At 42.4% G+C, this 19,596-nt stretch overlaps 1 protein-coding gene across 1 annotated transcript in view; it reads right to left on the bottom strand.

Annotated features, from left to right (window-relative positions):
- UNC5D (unc-5 homolog D (C. elegans)) overlaps positions 1 to 19,596 on the bottom strand; it is a 637,214-nt gene that overhangs the window by 42,730 nt on the left and 574,888 nt on the right. The window contains exon 11 of the mRNA XM_012651718.1: positions 16,355 to 16,439. Within this exon, the coding sequence (XP_012507172.1) occupies positions 16,355 to 16,439 (85 nt within the window). The remainder of the gene's footprint in view (positions 1 to 16,354; positions 16,440 to 19,596) is intronic.

The following is a 19,596-nucleotide window of genomic DNA, read 5'->3' as shown; positions in this document are numbered from 1 at the left end:
AGTGCCGGGCGCTGCCTGGCAGAGTTTTCCTCCAGACGTCCACGCAACTTCGCTCCCGCATGCCCTTCAGGTCCTTGTTCAAAGGACACCTACGGATGAGGCTCTCCCTGACCAGCCTTGGTAGTCACAATTCTCTGCACCAAAGGCTGGTTTCCGCGTTGCTTTTTCCTCTCAATGCTTAATGCACTCTAACATACTATACCGTTTCCTTACTACGTCATCATCATCATCATCATCATTATTATTGTTATTTTGTCTCCCACAAAGTAGAACATAAGCTCCATGAGGCCAGGGATTTTTTTTTTTTCCTTCTGTGTCCCCAGTGCCTGACACATGCCGGTGAAAGGACTCAAACGTATTTGTTGAAAAGGACACAGGAGCCAGCTTGAAGTGGTTCTCACTGATCAAATCTGGAACATTTTGAGCATCCAAGTAAATGATAGTAAAGAATTATAACCCATTGAGTAATACTATAAGAATCCACAAAATATACTGACATGAATGGGCAAATGAATGAATTAGAAGGGAAAACTCTTCCCTACAAGAGAAAACCAACTGATAAACGTAAAAAACCATCAATCAGAATGAACCCCTTAATACTCGATTCAGACATGGATCGTAGAAGGATCCAGACCTACAGGGTGAATGTTCGAAGAGTAAATAAAGAACTATTTACGTGGTTTCATGGTATCCTTCCACAAGGTACTCAACTAATCACCAAGGGCAAAATATCACTCCACAGTGGAAACTTTGGCAGACACCACCTAACACGAGATATCCAAGCTAACGTCGCCAGGAATGGGATGAATTGGAGAACACACCCCCAGACAGGACGCAGGGGACAGAACTCAGCATCACTTCTGTGACACTCCTGCCAAAAGCGCACAACCTGAATCTCGTCCTAAGGAACATCAGAGAAGCGCAGACGTGGGGACATCCTACAAAATAATCGATCTGAACTTTTTAGAAGCTATCAATGTCACGGAATAAAAAGACTCAGGAACGGTTCCAGATTAAAGGAGACTGAAGACACATAAAAACAGAATGCAACAAACGGACCTGGATTTTCACTTATTATAAGGGACACTATTCAGCTAACACGTGAAACACGAGTAAGGTCTGTGGAGTAGGTAATAGTATTTTATCAATGTTAATTTCGATTTCAATGATTATGTTGTGGTTACGTAAGAGAATTTCTTCTTTGGGGAGAAACACTCAAGTTTCTAGGGGTAATGGGACATCTTGTTCACAATGGTTAAAAAGACAAATATATGTGTATACATATGTATTTCATCTGTGTGTATACACATACAGAGAAGAGAGAAGAATACAGCAAATGTAGTAAAATACTAACATTTGTGGATCTGAGTGTAGATGAGTATTCTTTCTACTACTCTTGCACCTTTCCCTTGAATTTGAAATTTTGTCAAAATAAAAAAAAATAAAGTTTTTGAATGCATGAATGAAGACAGAAGGCCCAGGGAGAATTTTTACAATGAAATCAGCAGGGCCACCTGACTAATCCATGAAAATGCACACGGCAGGTGACGGAGGTGCTGCAGCTGGCAGTGGTGGGGAGGCGATGGCCCGGCCCACATGACACAGTACCTGAAATTCTACAGCATCCACCTGCACAGCCAGGCCAATGGGAGGTTGTGCTGAAGGTTAGCCACAAGGCAGCAACTGCGGACCGTGGGAGGGCTGCAGGTGTATCCCATACATTTTGCTTTTGCGCTCACTATATCTTGACCTGATGCTAGAATTGTGACATGTCACTTTCTTTGAGCCGAACAACCAGTTCCAGGTTTCCAGAGGAGGTTTTTACTGTTGTCATCTGCCATGCTGTGCTTGGCAATTATTGTTCTGTCCTTTCCTCCTTATGGTCTATGTTATAGATTAATGGAGGTTTGATCACCTTTACTCAGAGAATCACTCGGGAATCCAGGCAGGAGAGTGATGATAGTTTTACTGTGTCAGACCCTGGGTCGATACATAATTAAATCATATTTGAATGGAACAGACATCAAGGCAGATAGATGGGAGCTGTATTTGGTCTTAAAATTCAAGCTGAGAGAGTAAGGTAGCTCCAGCCTCCTATAGTTTTCTACCCAAGAAGACACATAGTTTTAACTATCATTATTCTCTTTTCATTAAAACCCTCAGATTTTGACCTAGGGTGCTAAAATGGCTGTGGATAAAAATTAAGATTTAAGGTTTATGATTATTATTATTTTGGGGGGTCAGATACCTGCCTCATTTGCGAACTCTGACCAGAGATTTCAGATCAACTCCAGGAAAATGAAATCGTAGACTCTCCTGGAAAGATGGGCCTTTTAAAAAGCCAGCTTTTCCCATCAGTCAATCCCAACACTCTGATGACGTGTCCTGAGTACTTTACTTTTGGTAACTGCTATGCATGACTGTAAAAAACAGACTCCTGGAAGGGGAAAATAGGAGATGAGGAGCAGGATATAGGAAAAAGAATGGCATTGAACAAAATCTTCTCTTTATTGTAACATACTCCTCATCTTTAAGTGGTTCTAAAATTGTAATGTGGTTCAGAATTTCTTGGGCAGCTTGTTTAAAATTATATTCCTGGATACCACCAATGACAATTTCTGATTCAGTATTTCTGGGACAGGGCCCAGGAACTTACATTTTCTAGGTGCAAGGTGGTGCTGGCACTAACATTTGAGAAAAGCTGTGTAGTTCTTAAGAATATACCCAAAGCGACACCTTGTGCACCGGGGGGCGTGGTGCTCTGACACATAAAGGGTAGGCTTCCAGAATGGAATCTGGATGCCGGTCAAGTTCAAATGCTCAATACTGAGGCCTTGGCTGATGCTACTACCGTGCAGTTGCAATTCAACCACACAGGGACTGTTCCCGAATCCCCTTTCTCTAGGTAGCATGCGTATTTATAAGCAAGGATGTCAGCTTCAGGGGTTGATTAGCAGTGGCTGGAAACAGTGTTATAGCTCATCAAGCCATTCCACTCCATTCACTGGGCAGGGAGGAGGAGCAGTGAATTATAACAAACAACAAGCAGGGTGCACTGAGGATAGAAGCATACGGCTCTACTATTAAAGGGTTTACAGATCTGGGTCAGCCATCCTGTTTTATCTGAAATAGGATCAAAGGAAGGGAGCCAGTGGAAGGGGGATTGGAGTGGGAGAGGAATTATATACATACTGGAGCGAGTATCTGAATTTGCTGAAATTTCAGTGACACCACACTGAGAGATGACACTGTTTGCATATGTTAAACGGCTTTAGTTTACACACACATTTGTAGGGTGTTTACCAATTAATATACTAAAGGAATCACAAATCATGTGTAAATCACCAGTTCTGAGACACGATTTGAGCCTCATCTTTCATGCAGTGTCGGGCTTGCATTTAGCTTGTTTTTTTAGGAGAAGTGAGACCACAAGGGCTGGCTGAAAGTCTTTACAATGAACAAGAGCGAGGAGGAATGGAGAAGAGTGGGCCTCCTGCATCGTGCTGCTGGGACATTTTTTATATCCACCCAGTTGTTGATTCGTTTCCATTTTGAATGGAGAAAACGGCCTTCCCTGGAGGAAATCTGAATCCTATTTCATAGTCATTTCATTTTAGACTGGGGAGGGACCAGTCACTCCTTTGTTGTTCAGATGCATGGCATGGGTGACCTGGCCAAAGTCACATCTCAACTTTGAGGCACAGCTGGGACTAGAGCCTGTTGCCCTGTTGTTGGTGGTGGGGTGTGTGTGTGTTGAAGGTGGGGTGGGCGGGCAGTGGAAGGAAGAGGGAGTATGTCCCCTGGGACACATTCTCCGAACCTGGAATTTAAGGTAAAAGGTGGCAGGAGAGTTGCTAAGATTGTATTCGCAGACACTAAAGAAAGCCTTAAGAAAGCAGTGCCTGGTCAAAACAGAGGCTTGTATCAGTTTCCTATTACTGCCATAGTGCAGAGTTACTGACATAAAAGCACATGTATTTATTATCTTACAGTTCCGCAGGTCTGAAGTCTCACTGAGCTAACGTGAAGGTGACAGCAGGACCGTGTTCCTTCGGAAGGTTCCGGGGGAGAATCCATCTCCTTGCCTTTTCCAGCCTCTAGAGGAGGCTGCATTCCTTGGCAGCACGACATCTGCAAACCTCTGTCTCTGATATTCCCATCTTCCTCTGATAAGAACTCTTACATTAGACCCGGGATAATCTCTCCTCCTCAAGGCCTTTAACCTTAATTATATTTGCAAAGCCTCTTTTCCCATGCAAGGTAATATATTCACGGGTGCCTGGGATTAGGAGGCGGACCTCTCCGGCAAGACAGTCTCCTGCCTACTGCCAGGATTTTCATGCCTAGAGAGGCCTCTAGGGCTGTCTCCCGGTCCGCTGATGTCTCTCAGACCCCACACAATCCGACCAAGGAGTCAGTGCAGCTTGGGCCATTTTCACTGTTTCACTTTCTAGAACCCCCCACCATCATCTCCAGGCTGCAGCTCCAGATTTGTGTATAACTTTACGGAGTCCTGAGAAGTTGCTATGGTTCATCTTAAAGATCATAACCAAAGGAGTTAGAAGGCTGATTGCCCAGGTTTTCCAAGGCCGTGTGGGTTGTCTTAGAAAGCAGGGAGGCAGCCTCCGTGGGGGCTGGTGTCTTCCGGCATTTTTATTAGGCTATAACTAAGCCAAGTGGAAAGGATGATATATATTAAATATCTTAATAGGACAGGTTATTTCTACTTCCAGCATGGGCAATAAAAGAGATGGCACATACAAATAAAAATAATTACAGTATGTGGTGCTCCTTTACAATGAGCAATCAAACTCGCGAACCGCTGACTTTCCCCATATTGAATTAAGGAGTACCTTCCATTCAGATCCATTAACGGCATTCACACGCCATTGTTATCTTGTCAGTGGCATCTGTAATTAAAGACTCCTCCAGACCACTTTAATCACTTTGAATTGTGAGCTTGTGTGGGCTTCAAGTATACTCTGATGAAGACGGTGGCAATTTTAATTTACATGTGTGTGTTTGTGGGCCGAGGGGATGTGGGGTGGAACAGAAGGTAAAGAACACGGTATGGGGAGAATTCTTTCCAAAACGAGCAGGTCTTAAAATGACAATGTGAGGATTCTTTTTTTTGAGGGGTGGGGGCAGTGGGTAATGGCATTATATTCTAACCTAAATGACTCTGAAGAAAGCATCGTGATTTTGCTGGGGAAAAGACGACAATCTTCAGCTAAAGGTGCATTAACCCTTCTAGACCATTAGGATACCATTTGATAAATTGCCCTTTTTATTACACTGCATGGCACCGGTAGCCTGAAAGAATTAATGTATTTCTCAAATGGCAGCAATTTACTCCCCATGCACTTGCAGAAAGAGCACGCTGCCCCCTTTTTGGTTAGTTAGAAAGCACCTTTCTTCAGCGGTTCCCTATGCATGTTATGGAGTTAATTAATGCCAAAGCTCTTAGAAGAAATAGGTACACGCCATCAGTCTGATTCTCCCAATACAAATCTCTAAAACTTGCTCACAGCAACTGGATTCAAATTCTCGACTGACCACTGAACAGAAATGGTGACAGGGACAATCCACTCATTTCCATCTGTCACTATTTTAAGCCTGGAGAAGCAGACAGGGACAAAGCTTGTTCAAGGTGGCAAAAGCCACCTGCCCTGCTTGACTGGTCACTGATCTCCTCCTAATTTAAACACCAGCTCACCTGGAGTCCACCGTTTGGACTCAGACAACACACCTTTCCAGTAGAAACCGTGGGCCAGAGTATTATGGGACAGAGAGGCAGGCTCAAAGGAAGTGATGCAGGGAGTTCTTTGTGTCTTACGAGGCCCCTGATTTTAAAGTGAACTGTTACAGGTTTGCTACGACTGAATTAATCTTTCCTCTGAATCCAGGACTTGTGGTAGCAATAAAAAGGGAAGACCCCTGCATCATCGGGACAGAGTTAAAGCAAATTCCACGCACTTCAGAGAACTTCTGTCATCTACGTAATGTAAAAAATTAAGGATACAAGAAAACGATAACAAAATGTCACATTTAAATGGCATTTCAGTGTGCACTGGGCTTCTCGCATATGAAGTCATTTTATTGTCCTTCCCCAAATCCTGCAACACAGTAACATATAAAATTTACAGATGACACAAATGAGGCCTAGAGAAAGAGAAAGATTCGCTCAAGGTCATACAGGCTATTGGCGAGCGGAACCAGAACCCAAACCTCCTGAATCCCTGCGTTCTCCTCACCCTCCCACGTCATCTCATTTCTGACAACTCTTTATTTCTGCTGCAATTGCAATGCCGAAGTCTGCATTATTTTCCTGACAAGTTGTGCATGTTATCGGTTCACTTCAATGAGCTTCTAGGATCAGCAGATTCTTACTTCAGAAGACAAAGAAAACAAAGGCAGAGGATTTGGCCTTGGATGCAGCAGCTAAGCACACGCTATGCCCAATGTCATGACATCTTACTAGTATGCCGGATGTGGTCACAGGCTCTGGGCAAAAGCTGGGTGTGGGATTTTGATTTTGATTCAGCAGTCATTTGTTGTTGTTGTTCTGGGTCATAAACATTACTTTTTCCTTCTACTTATTTATTCTTTAATCAATTTTTTCCTACCCTTTTTCTTGTAAGTCAAAGAGCTGTGTTTATTCCCTGGAAAGAAATCCAAAGTTGCTCCCAGAGCAACGATCATCACAAACTCTCAAGTGACCTTCAGCTGGCAAATCTCTCTCTCCTAATTAATCATCAGTTCCCAAGCCAGAACTCTGGGAATTATCTTCACCTCCTTCGTCTGCTTCACCCCATGTTAAAACACACGCACCCCAGATCCTGCCAAGTTCCTTCCCAAATCTCTCTCCAAACTCCCCGCCGAGAGCAATGTGGGGATTAGAGATTGGATTTAAAATGTTCAGAACCAGACAAGGACACTCAAAAGCGGAGTGACTATAAATTATGGTCCAAATTGAGATAGGTTTGAGGCAGTAAAGGAAGACTCCTACTAAGCATGCCAAGCAAAATAAAACATATTTCCACTGTGCTCCCAAGGAGGGTGCTCGTGTGATGAAGATCCAAACTCAGGCAGTGGCAGTGGAGATGAAATAGAAAATAATAGATCTAAAATGTAAATATGACCAAGTCTCCAAAATCTTAAACCTCATCAACCCCTACCCACCAGATAAATTACAGTGTCTCCTGGGTAGCAAACAACACTACATGACCTAGTCCTCATTTTTTCAGCCCCATTCCTTGTTACTCTTCCTCTCATATTTTCTTCTGCTTTGCTTAGTTTCCAAAATATGTGATGCTATTTGTAAATACCTCTGTGCCTTCTGCATATACAACTGCCTTTGACTGGAGTGCCTTTTACGCTCTTTCAGTTTATAAAGCAATCGTCAATTCCTCTCCGAAACCTCCCCCGAACCTCTAGACAGGGTCCACCCCTTCATTCCAGTACCGGGCTGTAACACCCTCATTCATTCGAGGAACTGGGTTTGCTTCTAAGGCTTCATCAAGGATGGTATGAAAGAGTCTCAGTTTCCTAGTGATCACTGACAGTTGTGCTTGGTGGAACCACCTCTGGTATCAGGGTCTCTTAAAGATATTTCATTTTGATTCTATAACTTCTCAGTAACAACTAGTTATTAAAATAGTTTAATTTTTTTGATTTTAAATTTTTTGTTTCATTCTTTTTCAGTGAACATTTATCAGGTTTGAAATAAAGAATACCTAACAAAAAAAAACAAATTAAATTCACTTGCAATCTGCACCTTTCACCTTTTACAAAAATCGACTCATGGTGGATAACAGGCTTAAACCTAAGGCATGAAACTATAAGAATTCGAGAAGAAAATGTTGGAAAAACTCTTATAGACATTGGCCTAGGCAAAGAATTTATGAAGAAGACCCCAAAGGCAATCACAGCAACAACAAAAATAAATAAATGAGACCTGCTCAAACTAAAAAGCTTCTGCACAGCCAAGGAAACTGTCACGAGAGCAAACAGACAACCTACAGAATGGGAGAAAATATTCACATGCTACACATCTGATAAAGGGCCGATAACTAGAATCTACATGCAACTCAGGAAAAGCAGCAAGAAAAAAATTCAACGCCGCTTTTCAAAAGTTGGGCAAGGGCCTTGACCGGAACTTTTTCAAAAGAAGATAGACTAATGGCCAACAAACATATGAAAAAATACTCAACATCTCTAATCATCAGGGAAATGCAAATCAAAACCACAATGAGGTATCACTTATCTCCAGTGAGAATGGCCTTTATCAAAAAGTCCCAAAACAACAAATGCTGGTGTGGATGCGGAGAGATAGGAACACTCTTACACTGCTGGTGGGACTGTAAACTAATTTGGTTTTTAAGGCTCACTTTTAAACTTTAATCTTCCATTTGATTCAAAACCCCACTGCCACCCCCAGTACCTGGGAGCATGTGGGCAGTACGCTCATTCAGACACACCTCTGCACACAGGGCCCTGGAGAGAATGAAGAGGTCATCGGTTTCCTTCTTCCACGAGCTAATCCCTACAGCTTTCCAGTAGAAAGGAAGGAGAAGGAACACACATATTGTCTCCTTACTTTACCTGTGGCAAAGTGACGATCTTTATCTTAGATGACTGAAAAGTTTCTTTTTTAGTTTTATTTTTTTAAGTCACAAATAATAATTGTCCATATTCGTGGGGTACGTAGTGATGTTGCGATACATATCATGTATAGTGATCAGATCCCAGTAATCGGCATATCCATCATCGTAAACATTTATCATTTCTTCGTGTTGGGATCACTAATATTATTAACTACACCATCCCACAGTGCCATAGAACACCAGAACTTATTCCTCCTATCCAGCTATAATTTTGTATTTCGTACTCTTTAACAAATCTCTCCTTATCCCTCACTTCCTCCTATGCTTTCCAGCCTCCAGTATTCTCTTTTAACTTTTTAATTCTAAAAGGTCAATTTTTTTTTTTTTTTTAGCTTCCACATATAAGTGAGAACATGTGGTGTTTCACTTTCTGTGCCTGGCTTATTTCACTTCACATAGGGTCCTCCAGTCCCATCCATGTCGCCATGACGACAGGGCTTCATTCTTTTTCATGGCTGAATGGTATTCCATTGTGTATACACAACATATTTTCTAATTATTTTGAGTACATAATAGTTGTCCATATTTACGGGGTACACGTGATATTTTGATGCCACCATACAATCTGTAATAATCGAATCAGAGTACCTGGGATAACCACCATCTCAAGCCTTTATCATTTCTGGATGACTGAAGTTTTTAACGATAAGATAATCCTTCATGGGCTCAGTACAGATGGGTGCTGACACCAAAAGGTCTCACCGATAGAGGGGGCAGGTGACTGGATCACTGACAGTCACCCCAATGCATCTGTAGTCCCTTGCAAGTTTCAGTTCCACCTGCCGCCTGGCCCCAGCTGGCAGTAGCCCCAACCAGCTTGACCCTCCTGCGTGAGCCTCTTTGGCTTACGTCACAGTGGACCCTGGAAAGTATGTGGTTTTCCATCCCACTTACCCTCTCTGACCCCCAACTCATGGTCAGAATTCACCTTTTTGATTTCTTGGGGATCTGGGGGCCTAGAAATTGTGGGAGTTCTCTCTGGCTGTTCTTTCCGTGGCCTTACCATCATGGCTTCTTTTCTCAAAGCTTTTTTTTCTCCCCCCTGTTCCCTGGAGCATGAGGCAAGTCAATCGTCTTATAAGCAATGAGAAAAACAGGTGTCCGTGTCTACTTCCACCCAAACTTTATGGGTCATTCTCTTGGGACTCCTTTCCTTTGGCTTTGGAAAGGGCAAGGAATAGCCATTTTTGTTACCTGCATTCCTCTGAAATGTGACTTCTCTCTTTGAGACCCACCCTATGTCAATAGGGAAGGAGAAGTCATGGTGTGTGAGTGGGTGGTGGGGGCTGGCAGTGTCCACTATAAAGAAATGATGCTTCTCAGCACGTTCTATAGGGAGGCAGGAAACTGGCCTTTCTTCCAGCTGGCAAATCTCTGAAATGTTGGGGTATTTGATGTTTTGTTTTGTTTTTTTTTCCTTATCAGCTTTGTTCTCAATTCCAGGAATACAGAAAAAGTTCACTGGGTCCTAAGCACCACCATTCTGCATATATATATATATATATAACCTCTCTCCCCCACCTCCTGTATAAGGTACCGTATTTACTTTGGTGCACAGTACTGAATACATTTGGCACTTAAGACACCGTTATTGACTGAACTGAGCTCATAATAAAAATCATGTAAACTATTCCAGAAGCCCACAACTTTTTTGCAATGAGGAAGGGGTAATGTTTTTTTGCCTGAGCTTGGGGATGGCTGGAGAAATCCTCCAAGCTTGAGATGGCAAACGGAGACCCAAATCAGCCCAGAAGGGTTTAGCCAGGTTCTCTCTCTTGCAGCAGTGTCCTGGCCAGTCACCTGGTGTCAAGGTAGAATCAAAGGCAGGTGCTCTTACTTGGAGCTGAAAGGCAAAGTTTCGACTGGGACCACTGTGCTGATTGCACTAGTGTGGCTGCGGTGGCTTCTTACCCTCTGAGAAATCAAGTTCTACAGAGGCCCCAGGAAAAGTGTATACAGTTTCATATTTTATGGGCTGGGAAGTTTTAAAATGAACTCAAATGTCTGCTTTGGACATTAAGACTAGTTTACTACACACGGAATGGCCAACTGGCCAATCTTTTGATCTTATGGATAAAAATGAACATTTATGTGTTTCTTTAGTCTTCTAGAAATAAGGTCCTCCTAAATAGTCTTAGGACATTTCTCAGTGCCTCTATTAGGCACGATATATGAGAAGGCGTGTGTGTTCTTGCTATGGGGGAGTAAAATCCCCCTAAAGCTATTCCACAGGAGTAGTCTACACTGCAGTGCTTGTGAGCCGATTACTGGGAAACAAAGTCTATTCTCTTCCTCCGGAGCTACTTTATCAGTCTTCCTAGACTAGCATTTAGTTTTATTTTATACTTTGCTATTAAAACCACTGTACCATGTAAGCACCCTAACAAAAGATATTGTTTCATATCACCACCATCTCTACCTTCCCAATCCTTATCACAAAATATACCCACTGGGCAGATCATACTATGTGATAGCAACCAAACCAAAACAAAACCCCCCAAAAAACCCAGAAGAAAAAAGTGGTTGAAATATCCTATCTGGGCTGAGCCCAAATTCCAAAATATGTGTCCTTTTATAAATTCTTCAATAAGATTACTTACATTTCTGATTCTAGTCTAAGCACTTGGTCAGGAAGAACCACACAACGGTGTAATTGGAAAAAGAAATGAATGTTTGCCTTTGGTTTCATTTTATTGCTTTTCAGAAGAAAGCTCCATATCATAATTTTCTGGTCCAGTTCTCTCTCCAGCCGTGGGATGGGGAGGGTAGCAAAAGGAGAGGTGGGAAAATTGTGCTACATCTGTATGTATTATTTTTTTATTACAGTATCTGTGGGAAGAATCTCTGAAATGAGATAGCTGATTTTTAATCCCTTTGTTTGAAGACTTAATTTATAAAAAAATTATTGAAACATGGCTAAAGTGGAGAGGATATAATCTCCCCCCCTAAAAAAACATTCCTGAGGAAATGCAAAAAACCAAATCAAAACAAAACAACAACAAAAAACAGGATCCCAAATTTTTCTAATTAAAGTTTGGGAAACGACACAGGCTTTTGAGAATGATCACTGCTGGTTTCCTCCCCGGCACAGGGGCCTTTGAGAGAGGAGGCCACATCTAACATCGAGGGAGCCATTCATATACCCTAGATCCAGGAGGAGCCCAAGGGCTTCTCACCGGCAAGAACTTCTGGCAGCTCCAATTTCATGCCACTGTCTTTGTGCAAGGCCATCCAGCCCCTGTCCCTACGATGTCACTAAGTGTCCTCTATTTTGTGAATGGGGCAGTGCATGAAACCCGACTGACTGTTGCTGTCTGTGGCAAAGCCTGGGCTAGAGTTGGAAGCTGCTTTTGACAATGTTCTGGCATCAGAGTGACTTCAAAGCAAGGAAGAGTCTGTGGAGGTAGACACTCTTAAAGACCCTCCACCTCTATCCCCCATAGGAAAGTGCATCCTGGCAGATGGAAACCATTGGGGCCCTTATGCCTTTTTTTTGGCTAATTCTCACTCCTCTTTTACGACTCAGCTCAGTGACATCTCCAGGGAGCCACCCCCACTCTCCACCCTGCTTTAAGTCTGTCCTTAGAGTAGATTCAGGATCCTGCTCTGTGTTTCCATTACTCTCTGTGAAATCCTCTACGCAGTGGGAACCATACTGAATTCCGTTGCTATTGCTGTCACCCCAAATCTGGCCCCCCTCTGTCCATGTCACGGTGCATTTCACATTTCCACTATTAAGCATGAGCCCTGCCTCTGTCTCTCATCAAGCGCTCCGAGAATAATATGCCTAATTAGGCCCTAAGGTGTGTGATGTAGTCAGTCCAAAGAATACATTCTTAGAAAAATCTCACTTTGGTGCCAGGTTCTGTCACAACCTAAGGCAAACATAAAACTTTATCTGGTCTCAATTTTCAAATCTATAAAATTAGGATGATCATATTATTATTATGTATAAGGCTAATGTGAAGATTAAAATGCTTTAGCAACGTATAAGTGTACCAACTAGGCTTACTTTTCTCATTTCCGTCATCTTCGAGACAGTTGTATCACTGTACTATTGTGTCTCGTGCAATCCCACCATGTGTCAGGAAGGCACCTACTATTATTTTCCAGATGAAGAAGCAGACACAGAGTTTCATTGACTTCCCTGAGGTCACATGCGTGACAGTTATGAAGCTTAGATCTGAATCCAGGGTCTCTGATGCCTGAGTTCAGACACAGCACGCTTAGCCACTGAGTTCAGATGTTTCCTGTCATGGGGTCTACTACGGTTCAGTGCTGGAGGGAGCCTCTTTCCTGTCTTTCTTCTCCCAACTTCATACTGTAACAACGGTAATTAACCCACACAGGCTTCTAAGAAATACTCAATTTGGGCCTGTCTTGCCTAATTTTCAGTGGTCTTACAGAGCTATCCCAGAGGATGCCTCTTTACAGGGACCAAGATTTGGAATGCACCATCCAAAATCTGTTTCCCCGATAGTCTCCCGCATCCAGGAGAGAGGGAATCATTTAGTCCACGAGTGCTGATTTGAAGTCAGATATTCTGAGTTCAAATCCCAGCTCAGCCACTGACTAGCATGCCCCCTCGGAAAAGCAGCTTAGCTTCTTGAAGCCTTCATTTTTTTGGATGTTTTTTTCTCATCTCTAAAACTGGTACAAAATCCCCTTCCTTGAAAAATTACCGTGGAGATGAAATGAGTGCACGTATGTGAGAGTACTTTGCAAATTACACTGAAACAGAGGTAAGTAATTACTACTTTGCCAAGGATGCAAAGCCCCCTTTCAGCAAACCACTGAATGTGCAGATAGGTACAAAAAAGTCAACAGAGATAATTTTCTATGCACTATAACCAACCAAAGGTCTAGACTTCTGGAAGAGGTTGGAAAAGATTCATTAAGATGGTTATTCAATCTGAAGATAAATGTAGACAGACTAGAGATGTTGATGAGGGAAAGTGACGTTATTCCTCTTAATGGACAACACAGAGTGTCCTTTTGGGGGCTTACCAGGAGCGCAGGTGGGGTCTCCAAGAAAGACAGGGTATGTTCAGTTCAGACAATGAGCAATCTCAGTAACAACTTAACAAAATATCAAAGTAGAACCATCTGAGATTATTTGAATATAGGAGGTGGTTTTATGTCTTCCATGTATTCCACACAGCCATGTTCCTGGGAATCTGGTAAGAATTTGGTTTAATTATATTGGGTCCAGTATGACTAAATCATCACTCTGCTATCTAGAGATAAAACTTAGAAAGGACCAACAGAAATGTATTGCCAATGGTAAAATGGAGCAGAGTTTAATTTAAATACAGCACGAAGATGTTGTTTGGAAGATCCTACCGTGTTCTGCATGTGTGGAGGTGACTGAGTGTCAGTAAATGCAATTCTCACACCAACGAACTAAAAGGGACAGACCCGCAGTGGCTCGAGAGGCAAAGATGAAAGAAACAGAGCAGTGTGTTCCAGCTCTACTTTGAGGAAGACGGGCCTTATTCTCAGCGCAAGTTCAGGATGACAGACGCACGACATAAAATGAAAATGGGTTTTCAAGTGATATTACGATGAAAAGATGACACGGTGGCCTGTTTCTATTAATCACAAGATGAAAAGCTAAAGAACTCAGACCCAGGCAGCCTCCTGGCAGAGATGGGAAAAATTTCACCCAGCTTAAAAAAAAAAAATAGCAAAAAGGCATTTGCTATTTTTAATGTTTCTCTAAGGAGTTTGAGGCCATGAGAAGGCAATGAGGATTGCTAAGGAAACTAAAGGGCCTGTAGCCCAGAGACTGGTCATTTCCTTGGGAGATGGGAATATCTGGGAAGGTTCAGCAACCCGAAAAGGAATGTGTGGCTTTCTACAGTTTAATAGATAGAAAAACTGTACACCTCGCAGATCTCAAGTTTTGGATAAACTGATTCTGTTTCTATCCACCCTCCTGGACCGCGGCAATGAACTGATATCTTAGACAAAAGAAGGATGAACCAAATTGGTTAACATGGAACTTACAAAGCTAAATGACGTCAAGGTGTGACCACATTTGGCCAATCTGTCTTTTAAGGTCTTTGAGCTCTGGCAAGTTCTTAGGTGTTTCTTCCTCTTACTTTAAAATTATAGGATGTTCCAAGTGATCATTCCTTTCTGATATTTTTGAGCCATTTTATTTTAAGTTCTTGTATGCTTGATGCCTTTTGGCACATTCTAGCTCTGACCTCTTAAGAAGAGGCAGCTTCTTGTAAGAGACAGGGATTGGCATAGGTTGTAAATTAGGTGCCTTGGAAAACGTGAAATAGCCCTAGGTTGGTTCTCGCATAGTGAGGCGGGAGATACTGGGATGGGTTCGAGGAGAAGGAGCTGAACCTGTGTTCCCTGGACTGACTACAACCATGGCGGGGGAGATGCCAAGGTGGGGGTGTGCATCAGGGTGTCATTCAGGGACTAGATTCTTACACTTGACGTTGGCAGCGTGATGTGTTTTAAAGCACCTGTGAAAATGAGCATGACCTCAATGTCGAACATGGGTTGATTCTTAAGTAAATCAACCAAAGGGATAACAAAGAGGTAACTTACATCCAGGGAGCTCCATTTTTAGGTCTGCTTGACCGACTTCCCTAAAATTTTGAGTAAACTCTTCAAACTTTTCTGAGCCTCAGTTTCCCCAATTTGACAAGTAGAGATATGTAGACACTAGCACCTTTTCAGGTGTAGGGGTAAATAATTTAGTTCTTCACGACTGAAAAAATAGCATGTAAGCCCAACATAGCACAGCCGGCACACACACAGCCTCTGACAGCCTCACCAACGACCGACTGGCAGAATGTTATCTTCCTTCCTTCCCAAGCCCTGTGCACCACTGGGCACCAAAAAATCCTTTTACAGGAATAGATACCAAAATCTGTTTAAACCATCTGTTTCTCTGGCTGTTTTTCCTTCCAGTGTTTTTCTTTCATGTGTTCTTGGCTAACAACAACAACAAAAAATCTATTCTAAAATAACCAAGATGTTATGACTAAAAATGCCAGAGGTATATATCCCAGTTTATGAGAGAAATTGCTTTCTAAAGAGGAGTTAGGTTTATCTTGTGTGGAGGAAGGCAACATTTCCACAAATATTATCGTTGTGCTAAGAAAATAACCAACTACTTTCATTAAAAGAGTATGCGACAAGATTTGTATTTGTTCATGTAATTGAATTTAATGCTGCTGGAATTTGTCAGACCTGAAAGCTATTGAAGTCTAGATCATATTTCTACATGAGGAAAATTGCCTAAGAAATTGTCTCTCAGCCTATACATAGCAGGTCTTCCGCTGACCTTAAAAGGATCATGAATCCATCACTGTATGTTATCTGCCTAAAGCCCAGCACCAAAGACTACCTCCAGGGATAATATTTTCTTTTCTTTCCAGAGGAAGATGTCTGTGTCATAAAGAAGCCTCCTTATGACCCGCTTGCCAATTGACTGTTTTCCATTGGGTGTTTCCTGTTAAGAGGCTAGGGACCATGAAATGTGGAGTCTTACATGTTTTCATTCCAGCCAATAGTTTTGCAGCTGTTTTTTCCCTCTGTAGAGTCAAGTTACTCACTATCTCACGTCCGCTTCTCATTATCTTAACAACTTCAGATTTTCCATAGATGTTCCACCCCATATTTAAAACGTCATTAACATGCCATTCTTCTCTGTCGCTTACCTGGGTTCACCTTGGTTGATGGACATGTAAATCTCCCAGGAATTCTCCTCTGGAATGGCACCATGCGGTATGAGTAAACTCACCCCTAAAACAGAAAAACCCAACAGGTTACTCACATTTTTCCAATGAACTTGTACCCCACTTGAGCACCTTACAGATGCCCACAAAAAAGGACTTTCTCGTGGCAATGTATGAAATCCCAATCCTTGGAAAGTTTAAAAAGTCCAAGATAATAAGGGGAAAAAGATCGCTTTGTAATAGTGACATAAAGAAGGGGGCCACATTGTTCAACTGACTACTCAAATTTTTTTTAAAAATAAACTTTAAGTCTTCCCAGCATCATTTAATTCTCTTAAAAGATTGGGTGTTCTAAGATCAGGAGGTAGTAAACACATCTGAGAACATAAGAGTTTAATCAACAACATATCAGTTAATTTGCTCCGAAGTTTAAAAATGTATTTCTCTATCTTGTCTTTCTCTCCACTGATTTCCTGAAAAGGTACCTGAGATGGTGGTGGGTTAGCTATCTAATACTTTGCTAGAAACCGGCATGAAATTGTCTTACAAATTGTGCATCTGGAAGGAAGCTGAGGGTGGAGTTCCAGGGAGGGCTGTATTTATTTCATCAATAAAACTTGAGAAAGTAGAAGCAACTGGTACGCTCAGGAAACTTTCAGGTTATTACATAAACAATATGGCCTTAAATTTGCAAACAGACACTAGCAAGGGTTAAGGTTAAAGGTGACTTAACCATATCAATGTCAATGTCAAACTGATAAAACCCAACAGCCCTACTTCAGTAAAAATCCTACAGTGCAGACAGGGAAGGCACAGGAAGCCACATTACACTGCATTTTAAACATTCCCTCTTTCCTCTTGAATGCCGTGAAGAAAATATTTCACTTTGTCCAGGAGAGAAGAGTCTAGGGAGGCCAGAGATTCTCTTTAATGTAGCTTCTTGTTTATAAAAATAAATGAAATAGAGAAACAGTGAGATCTTTACAAAATAAAATCTCAAGGCAGCCTCCCATTCTTTGAATAATGCAGCTCTCACCTTTTTTCCTTTCATTAGAGCTAATGTAATCGCTCAGAAAGCTTTCAGGTTGCTGATGACAATTTAAATCTGGAGATGGCAGGCTTTCATGCTATTCCTCTGTGTGCCTGTTAGCAGCTATCGAGTCAAGGAATGCAAGACTCATTGCAAAACAAGTCATTTGTGATTCACATTTATGGGCATTATTCAGTAACATGCTAGTTATCATCAGTATCTTTCACCGGCACTAAGAAGCAGGCACATTTAAATCTTGTGCTTACAGCTTTTCAGCAAGGAGAGCCATTTATATTCTGGACCTTAATGTCAATAGTAGGAAAACGGTAATTGCCACACTTAGGGATCGCCAATCAGCTCCCCTTCCATTTGCTATTCTTCCTTAAATGCAGTTGCCAAATGAAGCAGCCTCTGAGATCTCCCTCCCTGCTGATAAACACAAGCTGCAGCACACAGGCTACTCGGTGTGTTTGGATGTCAACTGGGATGCAGGCCCTGGACACTGTCTTTTCTTTTCTTTTCTTTTTTTGAGACAGAGTCTTACTCTGTTTCCCGGGCTAGAGTGCCGTGGCATCAGCCTACTTCACAGCAACCTCAAATTCCTGGGCTCAAGTGATCCTCCTGCCTCAGCCTCCCGAGTAGCTCGGACTACAGGCACATGCCACCAATGCCTGGTTGATTTTTCTATTTTTAGTAGAGATGGGGTCTTGCTCTTGCTGAGGCTGGTCTTGAACTCCTGACCTCAAGCGATCCTCCAGCCTCGCCCTTCCAGAGTAAGATTACAGGTGTGAGCCACAGCACCCAGCCAACATTGTCTTTTCTTAGCTTAACATAGAACTTTCTCTCTGCTGCCTCTAGGTCAGGCTCTCCAGGTCACTGCGACGACAGAGACATGCAGTCCCTACTCTTCCAGCAGAAGAGTACAGGAGGCTGCCATCAAGCAATAATGCCATACTGGATCAGTAACACTTAGCACAGCGCCTGGCACAGAGGAGGAACCCAATAAACATATCTTGAATATATGAATGAAAGAATAGGATTCAAAATTCTTAGTAAAAAAAAAAAAAAAAAAAGCCAGGCTTTGCAACATGTTATCTTCTATAGATCATCACGGCCTGATGGTCGACTCCCAGATCAAAACAGAAGGAATGTGTGTGAGGACATTTGAGGAAGGGCCGTCTGTGGTGTCCTTTCAATTCAGCTCGATTCCTTGTGTTTAGATTGAAACTTATTCATAATATTCCTAAATTCAACCTGAATCGACAGGATCATTGCACCTCTCAACTATTTTCTCTCTTCTTCAATCAGAAACTGTATTATGATATTTATTATCTTTCAAACATACTTCCTCCTCCTCCTGCCCAAACATGCAAATTATACATGGGGACCAGAGACAGTCAAACCCAGAGGCACATGGGAGGGGGGTGCCAAGTTATAGATCATGAAGAATGAGAGGCCCCTTATGCCTGTGATCCAATTCAATATGTCAGTCACCGGTTATCTCTAATTAAAGAAAAATGTACTCTCCCCAAACTCCACCTGCTACCCTGACAGCCTTTTATGTGAAATGACAACAGAACCACCTGAGTTTCCTGTTTCATGTTTGGAATAATAAATGATGGCCGGAGTGTGGAGACCACCCTGACCTTGTGGAGGCATCATTGCCAGGCTCCCTGTGCCAATCTGGGGTGGGCGGCATCAGAGGGATCTAACTTCTGTGCGTTGCTTTCTTTACACCTTAGCTCCGCAGGGCATATTTCGCATTTATGTCCTGCACATAACAGAACATATGTTTCGATTCCCCACATTTATTTTCCCTCAAACTTATTCCCAGTGAGCAGCTCCAGTCTTGCCCAGCACTGCTCGTCAGGAGCTTTGAGCATGCCGCTTTCATAGAGAAGCTGGGAATCACTGACAATGCTATCAGAACATTTAGTTTGCAACGTGAGTACTTCTCAATTCGGAGAGGAAGAAAAAGAAATCTCTAGTTCCCCAGGAGTTCATCTCCTCACTTTCTTTGATGAACATCAAACAAACACAGCCAATGAATGGGTTGGTCTTGGCATTCCCCGCACATGTGTGTAAATACGTGTACACACGGACACAAACTAGCAAAGGAGGAGGGGAAGGAGTACTGGCCAATTTGTTCAACCAGTTACTACTGAGAGTCTCTTAAGTGCCAAGCATGAGCTAG

Source organism: Propithecus coquereli, unplaced genomic scaffold, assembly GCF_000956105.1.
Source record: "Propithecus coquereli isolate 6110/MARCELLA unplaced genomic scaffold, Pcoq_1.0 Scaffold368, whole genome shotgun sequence".
Classification (NCBI taxonomy): domain Eukaryota; kingdom Metazoa; phylum Chordata; class Mammalia; order Primates; family Indriidae; genus Propithecus; species Propithecus coquereli.
Note: the sequence above shows the minus strand (reverse complement) of the source record. Positions and strands in the feature narration are given on the sequence as shown.